We start from the raw sequence: 21,589 nt of genomic DNA, 5'->3' as shown, positions 1-21,589 counted from the left end.
GAGTATGACGACAACACACCTAAAGGCGGCGACACAGGTGGGTTTCTCCTAGCAGTCTGAATGGTGTCAGCACTCCTGCAGGCTCCAACACCGGTTTGACGAGCCTGCCATGCAAGCAGCACTGCTGATGTCACAACAGGGTAGGTTACACTAACACCAGTTTATGCCATCAGGCACGGGACTGGTTAACATACCGTTTTATTTAACATCCAGAATTTAAAGCATGCCACGTTATTAGTTGGTCTTTGCACCTGCAGCTGAAAGGAAAAATGCTTCTTTAAGCCATACCTTTGATAATCCTGCTTTCTAAAGAACTTCAGGGCCCATTCTTCACCTAGAGGAAACTCTAGATGTGAATAAACAGGGTGGGGACATTCACCTGCAAAGCACTCCTAAGCTTCAAGATACTGTAATCAGGTTTTCTAAGTAATATGTATACAGTGTGGAAATTTCCTATCACTCCATGTCTATAGTCGACTTCTGCTAAAGCCTTTGACAACTAGATTTTTATGTGGACACCTGTTCCTCATTTGAACACAATGTAAACATCACCAAGAAGACTGAATGGCAGAGTTGGCTCGCTGCCCGTCCACATAGTTGACAGTGAGTTTGAGCATATTGGTTACATTGAATGGGGCAGATGAAGTTTTTTGCTTTCCTTTTCATGTGCAGCTTAGCCTTTGCAGGATAATAGCACTGCAATCACTGGTGCAGTGGGGCTCTTGTGGCTCTCAGCACTTCCCTTTCAGGCCTGGCTTACCCTCAGAGCACTGTCAGCATCAGGATGAGTGAGCTTTAATGCAGAATCGGGGGGGGAGAGCTTCCGGGCAAGGGCCGACCACTTGCAAAATCCACGAACGAGGTTCAGGGAAACGCGCAGGAAAACAGAGTGCGGCATCGTCTTTAGAATTTGTATCACGCATCTCTGCACGCATGTTTGAGAACAGAAGAAGTAGGTTACTTTCTTAAATGCATAAGAAACTAACACTGCACATGTGGTTTTTTTAGAGAGAAAAACGTGCAAGCAAACATACATTTTATTCTGGTTTCACATTTCATACACTTACATACCTTCATCTGGGAGCTTCTCTGCTCCATGTGAGCTATTTGGGCTCAAGTGCCTTGCTCAAGGGCATCTTAAATGAGGCAGGAGAGAGTGTTACACTTTCTCTGGTCAGATTGTTTTGACCGTCTGCTTATTAAACAAAAAAGAACATTTTCAATGGTAATAGTTGATTCTTTGAGTGAGACTAAAGTGACAAGTGTGGCGAACTGTACAATTGTTTCCTCACCCACAGCTGGTGTGGATGGTTGTGCTGTTGTACATCATAGAACATTTTTGCATTCTCAAAGTTGCGTTAAATTTGCAGCATGCCAAACTAGTCAATGTGTTTTTGTAGAAATCACTGAGTCCAGTCTTTTTGCAGCAAAGGTTTGTGTGTATGCAAACCATGGAACAAACCAGTGTCTGTGACTATTGTTAAATCAGTGAATTTGAATAAAGTGGACAGCAATTTAATGCATCACATAAAATGTCTCTTCAGTTCAGAACACTGTAAACAGAATATGGTAAGTGACTTCTCTTGGCCAAGTCTGTGTCTTTGCTTGGTGTCTGTGGCTGTTGAACAAGCAAGAACAGGCGCTACTGTTTCCTCACATACCACTGATTACCATCCCCACAACATCCTCATGTCTCTGGGCACAGTTTCAGTGACATAGTTATGCAATTCCTGGGTTACCAAAGGATATAGCCCAAAGAGGAATTTAGATAGGGAACAAATACAAAGACAATATCTAAACAATGGTCTAATGTGTGCATCTGCCGCAAACATTTAAAAAAAAAAAAAAAAAAACTGGGTTTGAGTTATGGATAGACTACTGCAGTCTGTTGAGTTTTTGCACAGTATAACTGCTTTTCATGAAACTTCTCGGCAATTCCCAAATTCCAACAAGGAGATTGAAAGATTAAAGTGGCCGACAAATAAACCTTAACAGGCTACTGTAGTCTGTCTGCTACACCATTGTGGAAAGTATCTAAGCACATTGGCCTATTGTACCAAAGTACAATTTTAAAGTAGTTGTGCTTTTCTTGAACATTTCCATTTTATGCTACTTTATTTTCCTACTCCACTACATTTCAGAGCGAAATATTGTACTGTAGGCTTATTTAACAGCTTTAGTTAGGCTGCTACTTACTTTTCAAGATTTTACATACAAAACATAGGCCTACAATGATTTTATAAAAACAATGAATTGTTATAGCTTAAACTACCTAGCATTATATAAATAAATACAAATGAGCATATTCCTGTAGCCTGGAGGTCTTTCAAATTTCACTGTGAAATGCACACATTTAGTAGAGGCATTAGCGCCCTCTCCTGGGTCTACTCTGCACACTACAGGTGCGGGGCGTAAGAATAGCGTAGGCCTAAAGACTAAAATATTTCAACTAACCGGCATGCCATGGTCCATGAACTATAACCTATTATTATGGTACACCTCTGAAACACCTCTGTTTCGGAGTTGTTCGGATTTTTTTTTTTTTTTACAGACATTTGGCAGACTTTGCCATACTCAAGATGGCGACATCTCTATGCCTCCTACTGAGTTCGTACGTAATACGACGCGTCAGTCGCGCGTAAAGTTATGTTGACAGGAGCGGTAGGAGTTGTCAGCGGAACAGCGGCAGCAGCAGCAGCAGCAGCATCGGAGACGAATGGAGTAATCACAAAGATCTTATTCCAGACAGCGTCTCTGTTATTATTTAGAAACATTGTTTACACCATCCAAACAACGACACCATGGCAGACGACCAGTCCTCTCAATCCTGGTCAATCGACAGGGATGACTACGATCTCAATGAGGTGATAGGTGAGTAGCTTAGCTTGCTAAAGTTAGCATCCTAGCCTCCCCTGTCTCTACAGCGGTGTCGGCTGCCAACTGCCATTAGCCAACTAGCATGGCATGTCTGTAGCTAACAGAAGGTCAGTTATAACCCGTAACTACACGACAGGAAGGTTATCAGCTCTGCAGGGAGCTGGCTAGGCCAAATTAATTAATGGTTGCTGCTAGTTGGCGAGCTAAAGTGAGATGGCTCCTTAGCAAGTCAGCATGAAGCTAAACGGCTAATTTAGCTAACGCAAGTTAGCCTACAGTGCGTGAAGATTCGTCAGTTGTCGGAGAGGGTGGTGCTCTTTTGCACAAGGTATGACACGGATTATAGTGAGCCATTCATACTTTACTCTAGTTCAGGTAACGTGACTGATGACTTTGAACAAAAGAGTTGGTCTGAAGTGGTATTTAACTGCAGTTTTCTATAATTCGGGATTGATGCTGCATATTACAGTATTGTGTAATACTGTAAATGACTTTAGTCCCCAATCTTAGAAACTAGTTTCTGTTTAAGTGTAGCACTCTCTCACATTGCATACAACATATTTAGGTGAGCTGTTATATTTGGACTGCTGTTTGGGGCTGTACTTTCTTTAGTACTTTCTCCTGTGTGCACTGACGTAAAGGCAAGCTACTGTAATAAAGAGTTTCCCTATGGGGATCAATAAAGTATTTCTGATTCTGATTTTCAAAAGTCAAAGGCTTTTCTGCTCCTACAGCGGGATGGTTTCACTCTTAATGTTGTCTCTCCTCTCCTCTCCTCTCCCCTCTCCTCTCCTCTCCTCAGGGAGCGGGGCCACTGCAGTTGTCCAGGCAGCGTACTGCAAGCCGAGAAAGGAGAAGGTGGCCATCAAACGCATCAACCTGGAAAAGTGTCAAACTAGCATGGACGAGCTCTTGGTAAGAAACTGTAGCAGTGTGTGGGCCAGTATCTGCAGTCCAGATGTTCTTTATGTGTGTGTCTGTTTGCTGGGAGTGGTATGGGTTGGTGGGGTCAGAAGTATCAGCTTGATACCACAACAACCACTGAGTACTAGAGCTGGGTGAAATCAATAAGAGAGACAAATTAAATGTGAATACATAATATGTTCCTGTGCAACAATGTTTTACCTGATGAGCACTGAAATAATATGTTTTCTGTACTTTATTTTTGAATGTTGGTGTTCAAATGTGACACAACTGGCAACACTCAGATGAGAGTCAAGTCAGTTTCCTACACATACTTCATCACTCTGTTACATAGCTCATTACCGCCAAGTTATCTCCTGTCACAACAACAGTAAACAATGGTTCTACACTAAGCAGTAGATAAACTATAATACAACTTATGATATGTAATGTGTTATTATTTACAGAAAGTGATTTATCAGCTTCAGAAAGCCTGTAAATAGGATATACAGTAGATGCATGTGCAACAGAAAGTTAAAGCTTTGCTGGACATTTCTGCTGAGTGCACGTGCTGGATTTTGCCATCTTGCACTTTCAGCACCCATAAAACTACATAAAAAAAAAAATCAGTCAGTGTTTCATGTATTGGTATTTCGTGATTCACCTGTGCGATCGGCTGACAATCCAGACTTCGGCAAACACTGTAGAGCTGGGCAATATTGATAAAAATCTGACCAGGGTGTATCTGATTTTATATTGCAATAGCAGTGTATATTGTGATACAGTAATTCAGGGTTTCCTGCCGCATTGTATAGAAGAGACATCCCACCTCGCCTAAAATAAAGAGCAACTCAGCTAGCGTCAGAAGAAATGATTACATTTTTATGAAATATAATATTAGGCTTATTAAGCTTTGGGGGTAACAAAAACACAAAGGCTGCATATTTAATGAGTGAGGTGATTGTTGAAACTGTTATCTAGTAACTACACTGAAAACGAGATGAGATGCGTCAGGATTCACCTCAGCAGGTGATTGATTAATTAGCTTTGCAGTAATTAATCTGATCTAATCTGACATCGATGCAAAAATCCTGTAAACCTAATACTGCCATAAAGCACACAGGTCTATATAACCACAAATTTTATAGAGGTGGCTACTTTTGTAGAATCGGTATAATCTCTATTGGTTGTCATATCTCGATCATCTCATGATATGGATCTGCTTTATCGGCTAACCCTACCGTACAGTTACAAATATGACTTTATTATGTGCTTTTGTGCAGATTTTTTCCCCCAGCTCTGCAGCAGAGCGAATCATTGACATGAAAATGAAACTTCAATTAGAATGTCAGAGAGATGACTCTGCATCAGTCAGTCAGTTCCTCCTCATCCAAGCACAATTATTTCAAAGACAAATATATATATAGTCAAATATCGACATTGCAATGTTTGTTGTCTGACGTGAATATATCGTATCGCCCAGGACTTCCACCTTCCCAGTAATTATATAATAGATCACGGTCCTGAATTCACCTATGTCTGTCATCTAGATTAAAAATGTCTTGGCTTGGTGGCTCAGTGATGATGTAACCCAGGTTACTCCGCTGTCTGGAGTCAGTTGCACTCTGTGCTCCTGATTTGAGATTGAGCCATTTTTAACAAGACAGGTTGACTGAGGAAAGAGTGATCGCAGGGCTTGTCGCATTTAAACCACACTTCCAGCAAGATTTTATTTAATTGAGTTGACAACAAAAGATCAGATCTTAAGATGCAGTATGACTGAGCTTCAGTTTGTCACTGAAAGGGTAATATTAAGATTTAGTTAGTGCTTTGCTCTGTACCACACTATTTCTGCTCCTTGTGTGACCTTGTATCCCATATTTTCTTCTTGGTGCAGAAAGAGATCCAGGCCATGAGCCAGTGCCACCACCCCAACATCGTGTCTTATTATACCTCCTTTGTGGTGAAGGATGAACTGTGGCTGGTGATGAAGCTGCTCAGTGGCGGTAAGTGCTGTAACGTTTAAAGAAACTTTGCTTCTGACTTGACTTGGCTAACTCTTATCTTCACCTTGACTTTGACTTGACTTTCTTTGTCATACCTCATACCCAACTTTGACTGAATGTTTGGAATAAGTCACTAGAGAGCCATTTGCCATTTTCTCTACCCTGTACCTATTAAACTCTGACCCAATTTCAATCAGCAGCCTTACTGCAACATGCTACGTTATTTGATTGAGGTGGATAAAATCTTAAGACTCATTGAGCAGGAGGTCTGATTTCAGCTTGTTTATGCCACATAATTTGGTTGCTAGTGTAGTACTTTTGGGTAAGTCTAACAGGTGCTGGAATACATTAGTAGCCCTGATCTAAAGTCTGTAATAATTATTAGTTTCTATTTGTTAGCCATGAGCCATTAAAATGTGGCTAGAAAATATTTAGTTTGAAGTGATAATCTGTAAGATTTCAGCCATGGTTGATTTGGCGACACCCGTGGTTATTGGTTTTACCAGATTCCAAGTGCGATAGAAAACACTCCTCGGCTGCTCTGTCAGAAATACAACAACTGGTGTATCTGTTTACAGTGCAAACAAACAGTAAACAGTGAGGCTGAGATCAGTGGGATAAAATTACAAACAGTAATGCTGGATTACATGCGGTTGCATTGTTTCCTGTGAATCCCTTGTACATTGACATAGACAATTTGAGTCCAGCGTGGGTTTGATGGGCTCCGCCAAAAACAATGAAAACTATTTATATAAAGAGGTTCTTACAGAATGAAAACACATTGACTATTGCTGAAAAAATGCCGACCATAGATATTATCAAAAACAGGGTTTGATTTAATGAAAATCTTAATATTATTACTTTAAACATTGTTAGTGTGAAATGTGTTTCTGGGTTAAAAACAAAAGAATGTAAAGCCAAGTTTCCTCAGTGTAGCTTAAGGGAAGCCATTGAAAAGTTGGTAACATGATATTTGACAGCCTTCAATTTACTGTCATGTGAAAGCTTTCCCACCAGAAGAAGCGTATTTCTTACAACTATTATTAGACATTTCTGGGCATCAACTTTTTTTGCGACTTGTGAAGGCAGGATCCCTTTGAAGAAGCAACTTTCCCAGAATTCACTCCCAGCTAGCAATCCATTCATAGACAAACAGCAGACTATTCATCTCATTATCATTACTTCAGTATATATGAGGTAAGTTCAGGTGCATTCTTCCAGAGGTTTAGCAGGTGAGATGCCGCTGTTGGCGCGCTCTGCGGAGGTCTGGCAGGCTGTGTTTTGTCGTGTTAGGAAGGCGGACACAACTGCAAGTTTTGTTTACAGTACAAACCACTACCAGATAAATGCCACTGTGTGCCTTCAACTGCTTGCCAAACTGGAGATTCCCTACATGTGTACTGTCAGCGTGTCTTGTGACAAGCCTCTGCCTCTCTCTCAGGCTCAGTGTTGGACATCATCAAGCATATCATCTCTCGTGGCGAGCACAAAACCGGAGTGTTGGACGAGGCCAGCATCGCCACCATCCTGAAAGAAGTCTTGGAGGGGCTGGAGTACCTTCACAAAAACGGGCAGATTCATCGGTGAGTTCTAATGATGTGTCGCCAGGGCTGCAGACCAGTGCCTTGTCATCACTGTACACTGTGTTAGTACAGTTTGAATCCTACCATACACTCCTGTCTCAGCTCACTCTGGCACTGAGCCTTTCATCTCTGCATATGAGCGTGTGGTTTGAACTAGGCCCCGCTCCTTCAATATTTAATACAGTGACAATGCATAATTGAGGAGGTTTGTTTTACATAAGAGTTTCACCCAGGAACACTGTGAACCACCACTGAGAAGAAGGCCTCTATATCCTCTGCGCCTTGTCGTATGACAAGTGTAATTGTTTTCTTTAGTCGCAGTATTGTGAAGTATTTTGACAGGTGGTTTATTTTTACGGCTACACTATGATGATTTATTTCATTGGATGAATCCAATAGAATCGTAATTTGATTTGCTGATATTTTAAATGTATCTGATGTTACAGTTAGAGTGTGAGTGGACAGTATTTTCAGTAGAGAGAGCAGCTGCTGACTGAGCTCAGATGCTGCGGCTAACTCACTTATACCTAATCAGGAAAGGGAGGGGGAGGGAGGCGATTGGGGCCAGGTTAATCCACTCCTGTTCTTTGTTCTTTTGTTTGCACTCAAAGTATGCAAACAGAAATAAGGTGGATTCAGATGTGGCAGATCGAAGGTGCAGCTTTAACTTGTTTGTGTGCAAGAGTAAAGAGTGTTTGCAGAGTCGGTATGCACAGCTTTATCCTCTGTTGGTGCAGTCACTGACTTGGGACATCTTGATTGTTTATCATGTTTTAATCCTCCCTCTCTTCATGCACAGGGATCTAAAAGCTGGAAATATTCTTCTTGGGGAAGATGGCTCAGTGCAAATTGCTGGTACACTCATTTTCTTCAGCATGTTTCTGCATAGTTCTAGTTTTTTTGTCCCTCTGTATACAGTTTTTCTGTCTAGATTTGTCTGTTCAAAATTCTGATCCATTATCTAGCTGAACAAACAAGGGCCACATTGTTTTTAAGGAAGTACAGGTATTTTTCTGGAGATTAGTTTGTCTAAATATTTAAGTAATTTCAATAACTTTTCAGTATTTTTTTCTCTCTCTGTCATACATTCCAAATCACACACTCCCCAGACTTTGGTGTGAGTGCCTTTCTAGCAGCAGGAGGAGACATGACTAGGAACAAGGTTCGGAAGACATTTGTGGGGACGCCGTGCTGGATGGCCCCTGAGGTCATGGAGCAGGTGGGAGGCTTGTTTTGTAGATGGCTTCTTTCTCGCCTTCTGTTTTTTCCTCTGTAATTCCCCGTAACTCAGTGATAAAAGGAACACTTGAGCGTTTTGTTCACTTCTGTTCTGTTTTTAACCCGCAGGTCCGCGGCTATGACTTCAAAGCCGACATCTGGAGTTTCGGGATAACAGCCATTGAACTGGCCACTGGGGCTGCACCATATCACAAATACCCACCCATGAAGGTAACTGTGTACTGGTACTTTGCTGCACGTCAGTAAGGCATCTACTGTCTCTTTGGGAACATGGCATGTTCACTTTTGCAAGCTACAGCTGTCTGCTTGATTAACTCACATGTGATTTTCTTTATTTCATCAGAAAAAGACCACTTTAAACAGCTCTAACAAAACAAGACCATTTTAAGGAGTTCTGCAGCCTGTGACACTTATGGAAATGCTGATGTCCTAAATTCTGAAGAAACTTTTGGAGTCCATTTGTTTCTGTCCAGCCAGTCTGCTTTGGCTGGACAGTGGCTTTGATAAAGGGTCTTTCAGTTTTGAATGAGCAGTTGTTTTCATATCAGTTTACTGACTGAAGCTGATCTCTGCATGTCTGTAGGTGCTTATGCTGACTTTGCAGAACGACCCTCCCTGTCTGGAGACGGGCATCACAGACAAGGAAATGGTGAAGAAGTATGGCAAGTCCTTCAGGAAGATGCTCTCCCTGTGTTTACAGAAAGATCCAGAAAAAAGGTCAGTCAGTCAGTCAAACCTTTTTTTGCCTGTTGCCAGATGAAAGTCGTGCTTGTTTTGCTTTCCATCAGATTCCCCAGTTGGTTAATGAAAATAATGAAGAGCCTTGTGTCTCTTTTTGTATTTAGGCCAACTGCAGCCGAGTTGCTGAAGCATAAATTCTTCACAAAAGCCAAAGTGAGCCTTACATCACTATCATAAAAAATCAACTGAAAAAAATGCTTGTGTTTTGAAGAGAATGCTGTAAGAAATGTTTGTGTTTCTGTTACAGAACAACGAGTATTTGCAGGAGAGGCTCCTACATAAAGGCCCAACAATAACGGAGCGATCCAAAAAGGTTTTATAGTCATTACTAATACACTACAGTACTTCTATTCCTGTGTGCACTCACGTGATAGTGAGCTGCTGGAACAAAAGAGTTTCCCCTCGGGGATCAATAAAATATTTCTGATTCTATGATTGCACACTAGCTGAAGATTTAATGTCTATCAGTAAGATTGTGTTGCTCTGCACTGGTCTTGTCTAGGGTGTGTTCCAGTTTCCAAACTTTCTGCCTAATGCGGGATACGCCCGTGAAAACGATTAACCAGAAAGAGGTGATGAGTGAGTCAGTATCATGTGTTGCATCTTTTTTTTTTTTTTTTTTTTTTTTTTTTAATGCATTGTGTAGGTGCGTCGTGTCCCCGGCTCGAGCGGACGTCTCCACAAGACGGAGGACGGCGGTTGGGAGTGGAGCGACGATGAGCTGGACGAGGAGAGCGAGGAGGGCAAAGCTGCTGTGGCAGCTCTGCGGGTGAGACTCTGCGTGCCTGTGTCTTCAGCCACTCCAGTTTACTTTATAAGGCCTCTATGCTGTATTTCTTACTTCACATGGCATCCTTATGGCCAGCAGATGGCGCTGTGGGACTGTTGACATTTCTTAGCCAAGCCGGAGTTTGCTTTTGTTGCAACCTGTTGCCTCAATGCCAGTGCAGTTCAAATTTAGATTACTCAGGTAAATCAACTGAGATCCACCAGATTCCAAAAATATATTTTGTTCTCGAGAATTGTTTTATCTGGTCTAGAAGCAGCATGCCTTTGTTGTATTATAAGCTCCATGTTGCTGCTGTTGGACTAGAGAACATTTTAGTGTAAACATAACAGGACCAATTATTGCAAAAAATGGGTGTTTCAGCATGCAAGTTGATTGTGTATTTACAACGACTCAACCTGTTTTGGGTTGTGGCGTGGCCTCAGTGTGAGAGAGATTTTGACCTAATACTGATTTGACAAGGTTTAGCCTTTTCAGAGCAAAATATGTAATTGTAGAAGATAAATGGTTTTCTCAGAACACACTGCTAATGGAAAAAAAAACTAGCTGGTAACTAGACCTGTTCAAATTATTCTCCAACGTGTGTTCACACTCAATTTATGTCTTGGTGTGGGATTTTATGTCATTTTGTGTGTAATTTCAGTTAAGCCCCGTGTTTAAAGTCACCTTGTGTCAAATTCCTCTAATCCAACAATACTGTCCATTCATTGGGGGGGATAAAAGGAGAGTTGCATGTTTTTAATCCTGACAATCTGTCATGTCCATTCTGCAGTCACCCAGAGTGAAGGACGGGTCCCAGAATATGGAGGTGAGTCCATTTGTAGTGGACATGACCTGAACATCTTGATTTATCGTAATGCCTTGACAAAGAGATCTGCATGACTGTCCTATGTGTGTTCTCTTTTTATTTATTCATGTAAAACTGAAAACACCAGCTGATTTATTTGCATATTCGTGTCTCTCTTAGCTTTTCCCACCAGCAGATGGCTCCGTGGGACATCTAAAGCCATCTGGTGCAGCGCATGAGAGCCCTGCAAATGTGGGCCAGACAGGAGAGGATGCGCCACCACAGGCTCCCAGTCAAACAGCGAGCCCTTCACATGCACCCACTGCTCAGGTAAAAACATGAAAATAAGTAAGAGGGGTGCTTTTTAGATAAAGAGCCAGTAGCTTTTGGGCCTACTGTAAATGCAGTTAGTTATGCTTACATTCAGTGTTACTCACCAAACCAAAACACCCTGTGTGTACCCTTTAAGTCTGGCAAGTCTCTTTCCTCTTAAAACATTTGCAAAGACGATTTTTCTTCAGTTCGAAAACCTGCGTTGTTTGCATCCATAGTTACTAGCTTGCAGTCTTCTTCTTCACTGCTTTTGTTGCCACATTAATATGTTTCTTGGTGCGTTACCGCCACCAACTGTCACTCAGTGGAATAGCGCAAACCCTGCGGTAGCCTGTGAATCACACGTAAGCGTCCTTGTGCATGTGCCATTACAAACAAATCGTTGATCCACTTGTACAGATGTGGCGCCACAGCACAACTGGTGGTCAAAAACACCACGGTGCACCTTTTTTAAGTTCAGCTTTCTGAAACCTACTGTGCTTTTGTCAAATAAGGGTTTATTTGTGAAGCCCTAATTCACAACTGCACTTACAAAAGGCCTTACAGCCCCTTCAGTGTGAAACAGTAGGTGATAAATGAGCATGACAACTCTAGAGAATCTCTCAATGGAAACAACAGAAACCTCCAACCACAGATGTTAATGATAGACAATGATACTCTTGGGGAGAGTAGGTGTGCCATGAGCACCATGAATGGGCAAGCAAAATTGAAATACTTGACACATGAATCGCCTTGTAGGAACAGGAACGTCAGCATAGGAATAACACATGGTGTCAATACATCCACTCTGGTTGCCATTGGCAAAAAACTGCCAGCCGTGATGAGGAGGGGAGAGTCAAGCATTTTTAGCTCCCTGTTGTGAATTCTAACCAGAAGTGCTGTACAGTAATTACTTTACTGTTGTGCTGTCGCAGGATCCAGCTGCAGCCAATGCCAGTGTTCCCATCAGCCTCGTTCTGCGACTGAGGAATCTCAAGAAGGAACTCAATGACATCCGATTTGAGTTCATGTCCGGCAGAGGTAGGATGCTTTCACTAGCTTTTTTCTCTTTCATCATGTTCTAAGAGACTCCGGTCTCAAGTCTAAATCTTTGGTTTTTCCTCTCCATGTCTGTCCTCAGATTCTGCTGATGGAGTTTCTCAGGAGTTGGTCTCAGCAGGTCTGGTTGATGGGAGGGACTTAGTCATTGGTAAGTAAGAGGATATAGGCCTGTATGGATATAATCAGTGTTGCTCAGATAACCTGATGAAGCCAGTTCTTACATTAGTTGGTCATCTGACACGGTCCTCTCACGTCCTTTTATCTTCTGTCTAGTTGCTGCCAATTTGCAAAAGATTGTTGATGATCCTCACAGTAACAAAAATGTGACTTTTAAATTGGTAAGTACACAGACAGAACGGTGTATGAAAATATACAGTGGATTTCTTCCACTCATGTATAATATATATTTATTTCCAGGTTTTCGTATGATCAATTATTGTTTCCATAGATTTAAAAATAGCCAGTACAGTTTATGATGATGTTCCCTCTCTTCCAGGCATCTGGCTTGGAGGAGTCTGAAATTCCTGATGATGTTAAACTCATTGGATTTGCGCAGCTCAGCATCAGTTAAGTCAAATAGAGCCAGCAACAAAGGACAGAAACTAATGGTATTGCACAGCTGCATTGTAGTCAATTCCAAGAAACCACTACTGCCAAAGAGTGGAGGAGGAGGATGATGAAGAGGAGACATGAAGCTGGCAGGAGTGTGACACGATTGCAGGATACATGAGGACCACATTGAGAAGGGGCTCAGTTCATCACAGGAATCACACTTGAAACGTTTACAGTGCGCTTATACAGTAAATGGGAGAAGAGATGCAATCAACTATATCAACTCCTAATTTCTTTGTCTTTTTTTTATTATTCCTCTTCATACATAAGCACAATCCAAACCATCTCCTGCCAGTGCTGGAAGTGATTGCCTTTTTTTTTTGTTAAATCAACTGTGCCACAAAACTCACTAGAGTGTCGTGCTAGCTTTATATGGCACTTTATGCTACACTGAAATTTAAAAGTGTAAATTCAGCCTTAGTTAGTCAACCTATAGATCTTACCAGTGCGTTAAGTGAAAAATTTAGTCTATCTGTGATTATTCGGTGTATTCTATGTACACCTATCCCAGAAATCTAAGAAAATCTCCCGTAAAACTGATACAAATGACTTAAAAACACACCGTAGCGTAGTTTTAGTTTTGTAATTTGGTAAATTCAGATGGGTTTTTACTCAAGATATAAGAAAATTACCAGATTCCTGTATAAGGCAGCCCAAGGCGTGTGGTGTTTTGTCAAAACATAACCATAGAGTTTAGGCTCTAACTGCACTGCTGAAATCATATAAATATACATAAATCAACTGTAACTGCTGTGTCCCATAACTGCAGTTACAACACTTTGTCAGATAGCGTTTTCCTGAGGTATTCAGAGACAGCATTATTTTCACAGATTGAGATCTGCCTAATATTTTTGTACTATGCAATAGGTATTTTCTTTTCACCGTATGTGACCACTGGTTGCTGATAATATTTCTTTTGAGGTGAATAAATCCACTTTTTGTGCTTGTACCTCACTAGGAGTTCATGAAGTCAGCCAGCCAAACAGGCGGCCTGCAGTGAGAATTTACTTTCAATTTTCACAAGCAGTCATCAAAGTGAAAACTTAACACACCAAGAGACAGACACAGGTAATAATTGCTGTTTTCTATGTCCCCTTGTAAGAGGTCATTTTGCCTGTTACCCATTATTGTTGTAACAGCTGGGAAGAATCCTGAATGCTGGCAATGAGTGTTGAGCCTGGGGCGGCTTGTGTTACAGGCTGACTGCTGATGAACTTCTGTGGAGGTGTGCACGCTCAAAAACTGAAAATGTTCTACCAAATTGAAATAAAGCTTAAAGGGGCAGTTTATCCAAATTGCAAAAAAAAAAAAATAATAAAATAAAATAAATAGATTGGGTCACTTGCCTCTAGTGGTATTTAGTTATGCAGATCGTTTTGGTCTTATTTGCAGAGGTTTTGAGATGTTTGTTTCTGAGATTTCTGCCTCTGCCCCAATACAATGGAGGTGAATTGAATTTAGTTTGTAGCCATGCTGCTAGCATGGCTACAAACTTTAGGAAGACTTTAGGAATGGCAGTGTCAGACTACTTTGAACCAGACTGAAATAACTCAAAAACTATTGTGTTGATGACCATGGAATTTGCTACATAGATTCAAGGTCCCTAAAGCATGAATCCTACTGACTTTGGTGATTCCTTGACTTTTCCTCTAGCGCCACCGACAGGTCAATATTTCAATTTGTCCAGTACGTTGGTTTATGACTGAATGCCTGCAAAACGAATAACATTCCCATCAGCCTCAGCTGTACTTTGTGTTAATGCTAATTAGCAAATGATAGCATGCTAGCACGCTAAGATGGTGAACATGGTAAACGTTATACCTGCTAAACATTCACAGTATTGTCATTCTGAACGTTAGCATGCAGACACTAGCGTTTAGCTCAATGCACTGCGGGCTGTAGACTCTTGCTTCAATGCTGTGAGCACCATGGACAAGATTCCATCTACCCCCATTGTTTTGAGGGGCAGCAGGAATCTTGAGACGGGTCTCTCAAAACCTCAACAGATAAAACTGAAACTGTCTGCATGTTTGGATACCACAAGAGGTAAATCGTTCATATGTTGGGTGAAGAGTAACCCTTTAAACTTCTCCAGAAGCCAGTTATTACTTTAGTTTTTGGTCACTAGACAAGTTGTTTTGACCGTACTCTAGTCTCTTAGCTTTATAAACACTCACCTACAAATCACTGTCGACACTCCCAGTGTAGCTGTATGGTTGTTTTGTACCATGTGCAAAGGGCTGTAAAATAGCTCCTAGTCAGGTACTGATGTAAATGGTGTATGTAAAGATGTTGTAAATGTACGTATGATGGCAACTCCATGCACTGTCACACAAACATGAGGTTTGTATGTAATGATGTAGATGCATTGACCATTTAAGTGTACATGTCAGATAAAAGGAACATTTTACTTGTAAATATTGATTAAGGCAAACAGATTGAGACTCATCATGTTCAGTAGACAGTTTAATTTGTTTTGTAGTGTTTCCCACTGTTTGGCCTTTGTCAGAGCATCATTAATCATGCACAAATTATTTGTTCAATTGGCACCTTATTGATCTGTTAACATGCGTACTTTTGGAGTTACATGGGGCTTGTAATCACACATTCTGTGCTTTGATGTCATGATATGGAACTTTTCTCACTGAAACCTGTCCAACGCTAATGGATAAAATGTCATTTTAATAAGACAGATGGCATGGGTTACACTTCTCTCTCCCTGTGTGTGTATGTGTGGGATTTTGGTGATAAAATGATAGCTCATCAAAGGCTTTGAGCTGAAAGTCACTTAAAGGTTCTAAATTTCTTGCCCTGTTATTGTTTACTCATCAGAAAACCATCATTCTGCCTCTTTATGGGGTCACTGAATGATTAGTATTAATTTAATCATTTGATTGGCAAGTACATTTTTCTCTTTTAAACTTTTTTTTTTTACAGATCATTACATATATTTTTAAAATATGATTAATTATAAAATGTGTACATCAACGAATGCATTATTTGAAGTGGAATATTTGTTATAACATACAAAAGAGATTCCTTGACACGTAGATTATTGGAAAATGTCAACACATGAAGATGATTTTTAGTAGCTGAATAAAGTCACGTGATGGAATTCAGTGAGTGAGGACAATGTCTAATTCCAATTCCAAATTAAACTTTATTATTCCCCGAAGGGGCAATTGGTTTTGCAGCATAAAGTGCAACATAAAAACAAACATTAAAAAGCACATGCAATAATTGAATTGTGATATCTTAACGCCCAGGTGTCATTATTTTTTGCTTTAACAGGTCAAACATTAGTAAACAAGGATTACATTTGGCCCTGAGACGTGGGCTCACCACACATTTAGTTACTGACTAAAGTCAGATGGTTAAACATTTATTTTGAGATGTAATAAAACGATCTACCAGAGTTTGTTTCACACATCATCTGCTGTGTGAAAATGGTGGATTTTGGAGAGATTCTGAGAACTATCGGAGACTTTGGTTTCTTCCAGAAGCTTATCATTTTGGGGTTAGCCTTCCAAAATTTCTTACTGCCCATTTTCTTTAGTAGTTTTCTTTTTATCCAGTCAGATCCAGAGCGACACTGTAACACAGACTGGATCCTTCAGGCTGACTCTAACCTGACTGCAGATGAGCAGCTGAACCTGACTCTGCCCCGGGAGGAAGATGGGACCTTCAGCAGGTGTCGGATGTTTGTCCCCGTGGACTGGGACATTGGTGCCATCAGGGAGTACGGACTCAATGAGACCACAGGGTGCCAAAATGGATGGGTGTACAGCAGCACGCTGTATGAGGCCACCATAGTCACTGATGTAAGTTGAGTATGATGTGTGTTTTCTTCTTTGGTGTCACCTGTACTGACTGCCCCACTGATTTCTACAGTGTTGTTTTGCAGTTTGATCTCGTCTGTGACAAGTCTAACATGGCTGAAGTTACGCAGACAGTCTTCATGACTGGTTTGCTTTCTGGTTCATTTATCTTTGGACCTATATCTGAATCGTAAGTGACTTGAAAAAGATATGTTAGGTCATGTGCTTCAAACCCTTCATTTGACGGTCATCCACTCTTAACTTTAGGTACGGCCGCAGGAGAACCACCCAGTTACCAGTTGTCCTTTTGCTAACATTTGTCACAGTTGCTGGTGTGTCTTCAAATTTCATTGTTTACGTGGTGTCACAGTTCATAGTTGGAGCTGCACTCGGAGGATATAGAATTAACTCCGTTGTATTAGGTATGACTTCTTTGTATCTAACCAAGATTTGTTTGATTTTTTTTTTTTTATGGTCAATATCACAAGCATGAAATTGTCTGGTTCTCATAAACCTTTACTTTGTTCTAGCTCTGCAGTGATTTTGGTGTTTAAATTCTGTTTGTAGCTACAGAGTGGATTGGGGTCACCAAAAGGTCCTTTGCCTCATGTATGAGCCAGATGTTTGGAGGTCTTGGACAGTGTGCCATGGCTGGTCTGAGCTATGCTATTCGTGACTGGAGAATAGCACAGTATGTCATGGCAGGAGTGCAGGCCTTTGTATTCATGTACATATGGTATGTGTTGTATATACTTTTTTATTCTTTGCATAGTGCTGTATTTGGACATTAACGCACTTCCTGGTCATACCTACCTGGTCAAATCCAGTTTAGCTGTGTTTATCTTGGCTTCATAGCTCTGGTGTTACTTCACTTAATGAGCTACCTTGTTGGTAGCTCAGTTTCTGATTTAGACTCAGTTTGTGAGTGACTCTGACACTTGGATTGTGATTAATCTTTTCAGGTGGATTCCTGAATCTGCAAGGTGGTTACTTGGACAGGGAAGAACCGAAGAAGCGAATAAATTGATACGTAGAGTTGCAGCAATCAATAAAAAGAAAATCCCAGAGAATCTGCTGGACGAGGTAAGTCAAGATTCAATTTGAATTACATTAGATCAAGTGAGACGGTCCGAACGATCCTCTAAGAGGCTGTACTTAGGCACAGTGGTGCTTTGAGCTAAATGCTAACATCAGCATGCTAACATGCTCACAATGACAATGCTAAAACATTGATTTTTAGCAAGTATAATGTTTACTATTCACCATACCTTAGTTTAGCGTGTTAGCATGCTAACATTTTCTACCTAGCACTAAACCAAGTGCAGCTGAGGCTGATGGGAATGTCATTAGTTTTTAAGGTATTTGGTCACTGGATCAAAGTTAATCGAATTCATCTTGTCCTGGGGACCATAAATGTCTTATCAGATTTCACAGTGTGCTAGTAGGCCTTTGAATGAGTAAGCAGATTATTGTTCATGCCAGTTATTTCCCTTAATTTGAAAGGTAATGGATAAAAAAAAGTTGAAATAACTGGCTTAAAGTCATGGATAAATGGTTGGAATAGGTAATGGATAAATTGTTATAGAGACAGTAGTTAAAAGTAAATGATAAACAGATAGACGGTTAAAATAGCCAAATATATCGGACCCAGGCCCAAATGTGAAATAGTTAACTGAAAGTATAAACAAATGCAAACTTGACCAAACGGACCTTAACATTAGTTCAATTGTGTGAAAACATTATTCTTTTATATAATTGATAGTGTTAAATAACATCCAGTTTAATGTCAGACAAAAGGTTGAATTTTTTGTATGATAACCATCTGTTAGTTGGATGTTCACTCTTTTTCAGAATAAATGTAATTGATGCCTTGATACATAAAATAGTAACTAACTATCAACTGGAAAAACGCTGCTAGTGTTGTCCTCCATATTATAATAACACATTTGCCCTTCAGGTAACTGGGGACCGAGAAGTCCAAAGTGGAGGAATCAAAGCAATTTTTACCTCAATAATCCTGATGAAATATTTCTTCATTATATCTTTTGCCTGGTAAGTTAAGCACATTTTGGAATGTAGTTTTTAAATACAAATGTGATTCATGTTTGTGTTTGTGGTTTGAAGGTTTTCATTAAATCTAGGCTACTTCTGCCTTGTTCTGAATGTGGGTAAGTTTGGTCTGAACATCTTCCTGGTTCAGTTCCTGTTTGGGATCTCTGAGATACCAGCACATCTCCTCTGTATCTGGGTTCTGGAATTGATGGGGAGGAAAAAATCCCTGATAACAACCCTCCTGACAGGTGGTTTTGTTTGCCTCTTAACCCTGGCTTTCCCTCAAGGTGAATTTCCTCTCCTTCACATTCAGTACATGAGGATACATCCACCTGACTGTCAGTGATTACTTAAATTTTAATTCCAGACAGTGCTGTTGTCATCACAGCCCTTGTAACCACTGGAAAGTTCTTTTTGAACTGGGCTAGTTCGGTATGTATGGTCTACATTCAGGAGTTGTTTCCCACTTCTGTCAGGTACGCAAAATAAAAGCATACAAAATATTTAATTATAGATGTTCTATATATGCATTGTATCTATTTGAAAGTTAACTCCACTCTTTCAGGCAAACAGCTGTTGGCTTAGGGTCTATAGCCTTTAGAGTAGCAGGCTTGCTGTCTCCGTTGCTCAACATGTTGGCCATATACCACTGGTCCATACCCATCACAGTCTTCAGCAGCCTTACGGTGATCAGTGGAGCTCTTGTCTTCCTGCTTCCTGAGACCAGGAGAAAAGAGCTTCCTGATTCAGCTAAAGAGGCCGAAGGCAACAGGTACGCAACCTGCATGATTTACTGAGGAATTGTGGCAATATTGGCTTTTATTGGGTGTTAACCAGGGGCATCCATCTGCACTAACATGGATATAATGGAGTTTATTTGTGTAGTAGATCGATGTTACACAGGTTGTCTATGGAATGACCATAACCCGAATTGGTTCTAATGTGAAAACTTGGTTGGTTGAAAATAGTGCAAATATAAAAGCTATAAAAGTGATTAAGGTGAACATTCTAAATCTGATGATTTGTAACTCTCAAGCTTGCACAACAGTAACTTTAAGATACTGCTGAGAGTTAGATAAGAAGATTGATACCACTCTAATATCAAAATCCACCTACAAGCACTGCTAAAGCTCACTAGTTAACATGTTATAACTCGTTTGCTTTATCCGTAAGAACCGAAATGCAAGTGCTGTTAGGGGAAGCTTCATATTTAATGGACAGACATGAGAGTGGTATTGATCTTCTCAAAAGTGAAAAGGCGTATTTATTAAAATGTCTATTTTTTACCTTAGCATGCTAGTAGGCCTTATGGGGAGTTAGGAGATTCTTTTGTTCTTGCCCTTTACCTCCCTTCATTTCCTTGTTAAAAAGTAGTCGCAAACACATCTGGAGTTGCATCTCAGAATGCAGCCTTTGCATTGAATTCTGGGTATTGTAGAACATTTTTAACTCCAAGCAAAACAATGATACACCAGTAGCATACAATGATACACCAGTAGCATACATGAGCAGAGATAAGAAAAACAGTTTTGTCCATCACAAATACTAGGAATTTGATTCATTCTACAGTAATAGGGTGACATATACTGTATATTCAAACATTGTGAGCTAATCTCACTTCATTTTGTCAGTACATCTATTCACAGTGTGTAGACTATGATGTTTATAAATGAGTGTGGTGTTTTCCTGATGATATGTGTTCTAATATTTATATCTCTTTTGCTAAAAAGCTGCCATAGCTCTGTCAGTAAAGCCTATTTTTATCAAATCTCTAAATGCTAACAGTACTAGGGAAAAAATGGTGTGGCAATGGTAGTTGACGTGACATGTGACATATTGACCTATACTGTATTCCAGGGCAATTGTATGACCTCGGGCAACAAATACACACACTGTTAAATAGGGAAGAAATAAAAACATTGTTAATCTCAAATCTAAAACAATCAAGGGCCATACATTTAGAAGTGTGTGTTCCGTGTGTGTGTGTGTGTGAGCAGCCTAGGAAGTAATTGATCTATATATATCTATATATAGATATATAGATATATATAGATAGATATATAGATATATAGATATATATAGATATATAGATAGATATAAAGATATAGATATATATAGATAATATAAATAGATATATATATATATAGATATATATAATCTATAGATATATATATCTCAAAATGGTGATAAATATACTTAAAAATATACATTTCTAAAAATATGTAAAAATAAAAAAGTAATGAAACTTTTCTAATTGGAAAGGAGCTAAGATAGCCAGGAATAAACAGTGTACTGTAACTGTTCTACTTAATTATCTAGTCCAACTGCTATATATTCCTGATTCCCTACCCATATATGAACACACTAGTAATGATTAAGATAAAGATAAAATTTTACTAAAAGTCAAATAGGTAAAGAGTAAAGGTCAGAATCATGTCATCTAAATGTTGTGTTCCTTTTCATTATAGGAATATGACCACCAAGAAGACGGGAAGTGACTCCAACATGGCTGAACACATCAGAAAATCCACCAAACTCTAGTCGGAATACTGTATTTTTACATGTTTTTTGTTGCGTGTGATATGAGCTTGTTAAGTAGAATATTCTAATTTGGACAGTTTGTACCTTTTTAATGCTGCGTTTAATGTTGAGTCACCCAGTGTGTTTGCTCATGTACTATATCTGACTCAGTTGTATGTTTTTGCTGCTGTCGTTACCGTTCTGTCGTTAAAATAAAACAGTGATGGAGAATGTACCCCTGACTTGCTTGTGAGAAGGTGTAACAAATCTCTTTTGATTTGATAAGCTCA

At 40.0% G+C, this 21,589-nt stretch overlaps 2 protein-coding genes across 4 annotated transcripts; both read left to right on the top strand.

Moving 5' to 3' along the window:
* The first annotated feature begins 94 nt into the window (after positions 1 to 94).
* Positions 95 to 15,617, top strand: LOC122887509 (serine/threonine-protein kinase OSR1-like). Of its 2 annotated transcripts, none has more exons than XM_044220799.1 (17): positions 95 to 140; positions 3,680 to 3,792; positions 5,678 to 5,786; positions 7,228 to 7,369; positions 8,169 to 8,224; positions 8,479 to 8,588; positions 8,717 to 8,818; positions 9,192 to 9,325; positions 9,454 to 9,502; positions 9,597 to 9,662; positions 9,996 to 10,118; positions 10,909 to 10,944; positions 11,104 to 11,253; positions 12,171 to 12,276; positions 12,377 to 12,445; positions 12,571 to 12,635; positions 12,794 to 15,617. In XM_044220799.1, the coding sequence occupies exons 1-17, from the start codon at positions 110 to 112 to the stop codon at positions 12,866 to 12,868; spliced, it is 1,536 nt and encodes a 511-aa protein (XP_044076734.1). In that variant the 5' UTR covers positions 95 to 109; the 3' UTR covers positions 12,869 to 15,617. The 2 variants fall into 2 exon arrangements, with proteins under 2 accessions (XP_044076734.1, XP_044076733.1); XM_044220798.1 differs by lacking the exon at positions 95 to 140 and adding an exon at positions 2,638 to 2,871.
* On the top strand, positions 13,839 to 21,534 carry LOC122887508 (solute carrier family 22 member 13-like). 2 transcript variants are annotated; one of them, XM_044220797.1, is made up of 11 exons: positions 13,839 to 13,977; positions 16,485 to 16,730; positions 16,814 to 16,917; positions 16,995 to 17,149; positions 17,295 to 17,463; positions 17,690 to 17,810; positions 18,685 to 18,779; positions 18,852 to 19,066; positions 19,147 to 19,255; positions 19,345 to 19,551; positions 21,248 to 21,534. In XM_044220797.1, the coding sequence occupies exons 2-11, from the start codon at positions 16,608 to 16,610 to the stop codon at positions 21,318 to 21,320; spliced, it is 1,371 nt and encodes a 456-aa protein (XP_044076732.1). In that variant the 5' UTR covers positions 13,839 to 13,977; positions 16,485 to 16,607; the 3' UTR covers positions 21,321 to 21,534. The 2 variants fall into 2 exon arrangements, with proteins under 2 accessions (XP_044076732.1, XP_044076731.1); XM_044220796.1 differs by lacking the exon at positions 13,839 to 13,977 and having other exon boundaries at positions 16,163 to 16,730.
* Positions 21,535 to 21,589: the final 55 nt, after the last annotated feature.

The sequence above is a fragment of the Siniperca chuatsi genome, linkage group LG13 (assembly GCF_020085105.1).
Source record: "Siniperca chuatsi isolate FFG_IHB_CAS linkage group LG13, ASM2008510v1, whole genome shotgun sequence".
NCBI classification, from domain to species: domain Eukaryota; kingdom Metazoa; phylum Chordata; class Actinopteri; order Centrarchiformes; family Sinipercidae; genus Siniperca; species Siniperca chuatsi.
The sequence above is the reverse complement of the archived record's forward strand: the minus strand, read 5'-3'. Positions and strand labels throughout refer to the sequence as shown.

Bases quoted from the DNA above. Each gene is read 5' to 3' on its own strand.
- LOC122887509 (XM_044220798.1), top strand. From the start codon at position 2,802: ATGGCAGACGACCAGTCCTCTCAATCCTGGTCAATCGACAGGGATGAC. The intron at 8,819-9,191 runs GTAACTGTGTAC...GCATGTCTGTAG, and splicing joins ACAAATACCCACCCATGAAG to GTGCTTATGCTGACTTTGCA. The intron at 9,326-9,453 runs GTCAGTCAGTCA...TTTTGTATTTAG, and splicing joins CAGAAAGATCCAGAAAAAAG to GCCAACTGCAGCCGAGTTGC.
- LOC122887508 (XM_044220796.1), top strand. From the start codon at position 16,356: ATGGTGGATTTTGGAGAGATTCTGAGAACTATCGGAGACTTTGGTTTC. The intron at 18,780-18,851 runs GTAAGTTAAGCA...TGTGGTTTGAAG, and splicing joins TTCATTATATCTTTTGCCTG to GTTTTCATTAAATCTAGGCT. The intron at 19,256-19,344 runs GTACGCAAAATA...CCACTCTTTCAG, and splicing joins TTGTTTCCCACTTCTGTCAG to GCAAACAGCTGTTGGCTTAG.